Source organism: Lygodium microphyllum, chromosome 10 (genome assembly GCF_053477565.2).
Source record: "Lygodium microphyllum isolate KBCC chromosome 10, Lygodium_microphyllum_v1.1.10, whole genome shotgun sequence".
In the NCBI taxonomy this organism is placed as follows: Eukaryota; Viridiplantae; Streptophyta; class Polypodiopsida; order Schizaeales; family Lygodiaceae; genus Lygodium; species Lygodium microphyllum.
In genome coordinates, this window is record NC_141144.1 from 128,663,548 (window position 1) to 128,666,083 (window position 2,536).

The following is a 2,536-nucleotide window of genomic DNA, read 5'->3' on the forward strand; positions in this document are numbered from 1 at the left end:
AGCCTCTCAGAAAACTAATCCAAAATGTCTTAAAGGACCCAAATAAACATGTTAGAGTGACCAGCACCTGAGGGAGCAGACTAGAGAAGTGTGTTGCATCACATTGTTTTTGTCATAGTCACACACTGCATGAATAATCACTTGAAGTGCACTGAGAAAGAAGAAAGCCTAATTTCGCACTACACATGAAAAGAAGCACCCCACAAACACTTGAGCACACTTAAATTTGAGGACCGGTTAAACTAACAAGGAACTTACATGCAAGATAAGTGACCTGAACAAACCCACTAATATGAGAAGACCCTCAAATTGCAAATGCACAGCCAAGGCTACCAAGTATTAAAAGCAAGCCTCTTAGAGGGCAAGGAGTCTGACACAATTAGGGACTTAACCTTACTTGAGTTGGTTAGTTTGATCGACAACCTAGTGGATTGAGAGACCGACAAGATGGTAGGACCAAACTTCAACCATGAAAATGACCAGCTCTACTTTTGAGAGAGTTCCTAGTCAATGTCTAATAGATAATCACTCGATATGATTTACAAACCAAGATGGAGTATCATGATAGGCCAGCTGAGGATGTCATAATTGACCTTGAGAAAGAGTGGAGATTGGCTAAAAAGGCACTACAGGGCATAGCTACTTACAACCAAGAACATCGAGCTCAAGACTAAGGCATGAAACAAAAATGTGAGAGGTTCAACAAGTTTTAGTGCTTGCCAATTGGAATAGAATGACATGCCTTGAGACAGAGAGGGAAACAGTGCTAGAAGCCACTCTCACATTGAGCGAACTTCTCACAAAGTGACTCATAGACAACAAGGCTACAAAGCAGAGCGGAGCAACCCTAGCAAAGTTGCCAAGCAACTTGATAGACAATGACCCATATAGCTTCTAGAAATTCAAGTAGGTGTGTGAGGCAAATAGCCTAAACAGACCTTGCTTCTCCTGACATCCATGGCTCCGTGAGGTCGTAGAAATTCAAAAAGCATATTTGAAGCAAGGGAAGCAAGGAACGCAACCGATGGAGAAAATGACCCGATAGGAATTGGTGAGACCCCCCTCATAGCAAACTTGGGAGAGGTAACATCTCGTCAGTTTGGAAAAATTTAATATTTTGTAAGCTTATTGCTCTGTTTGCTTTCAACGATTATAAACACATTTTAATGAAAATGCATATGAACTGCAGCTTAATGGCATGAGTGAGAAAACTTTGGATTATTTTAATGCCATGCAAGTGCAAGATTATGCTTCACTGGATGGTGCCTCATTTGTCTGCATTTTAAAAGCTTGTGGTAGCGTGAGAGCTTTAGATGAGGGGAATAAAGGCCATGCTTTGATTGTGAAGGAAGGATGTGGTTCACTTGAAGATGCACAGGATGCATTTGATGATTTGATAGTTAAATCTGTAGTCTCATGGAACATATTAGTAGCATGCTATGCTAAGGAGGGACTTAGTGAGGAAGCACTTGATTTGTTTGGAAAGATGATAAAAAGTGTTCTTTCTTCTGATGCTATTACTTACATATCCATTTTAAAATGTTGTGGAAGCATATGCGCCAAAGGTAGGGGCCAAGGTTTCCATGCTGAAATTGCTATTGAGGGGCTTGAAAGAAATCTCGGTGTTGCCAGTAGCTTGATAGACATGTATGTGAAATGTGGACTGCTTCTAGAAGCACATAAGGTGCTAGATGACCTACCACTCATAAATGTTGTCTGTTGGACTCAATTATCTTTGGGTATGTTGAACATGGACTTGCACAAGAAGCTTTAGAGTGTTTGTGTGCTAAAAGTATGCAACATATCAGGAAACGTGTAGAAGGTGCATGCCACACATGATGTAGAGGTTGTCAAGGAAGAGCTTGAGAGTGATCCCCTCATAGTCAACAATCTGGCGAATGTGTACGCCAAAATAGGTTCAATTCTAGAAGCATAGTATGTGTTTGACACCTCAACCATCCAATATGTTGTTTTGTGGAATGCTATGATTGTTGGGTACATAGAACATGGCCTGAATGAGGAAGTTCTAAGCCATCTTAAGCAAATGCAGTTTGAGAGTGTACCTTTTAATGATGTCACTTATGTGTGTAGTTTGAAAGTTGGTGGGAGGTTAGGGTCTTTAGGCTGGGTTCAAGAAACACATACAAAAATTGTAAAAGAGGGCTTTTTGCAAGATGAATTTGTTGCCAATGCACTGGTAGAGGCTAATGCAAGAGCCGGCTTATTTGTAGAAGCTAAGAGATTGCATAATGATCTAGTAGTTAAAACAATTGTCTCGTGGAATGCATTAATAACAGGGTATTGTCAACATGGGTAGTGTGGAAGAGCACTGAACTGTTTTGATCATATGTTGTTAAAAGGAATATTTCCCAATTCTTGCACATTTATTTGCAGTTTAGGGACATGTACCACAATGGGAGCCATAGCTAAGGGCCAAGATGGAATGTTTTGATCAGATGCTGTTAAAAGGAATATTTCCAAATTCTTGCACATTTATTTGCAAAGTTAGGGACATGTACCACAATGGGAGCCGTAG

The 2,536-nt window shown here is 40.3% G+C and overlaps 1 protein-coding gene across 1 annotated transcript; it reads left to right on the plus strand.

Annotated features, from left to right (window-relative positions):
* Positions 1-1,198: 1,198 nt before the first annotated feature.
* On the plus strand, positions 1,199-1,774 carry LOC148030556 (pentatricopeptide repeat-containing protein At4g18520, chloroplastic-like). Its single transcript, XM_087687396.1, has one exon. It carries the CDS (start codon positions 1,199-1,201, stop codon positions 1,772-1,774), a length of 576 nt encoding a protein of 191 aa, XP_087543522.1.
* Positions 1,775-2,536: the final 762 nt, after the last annotated feature.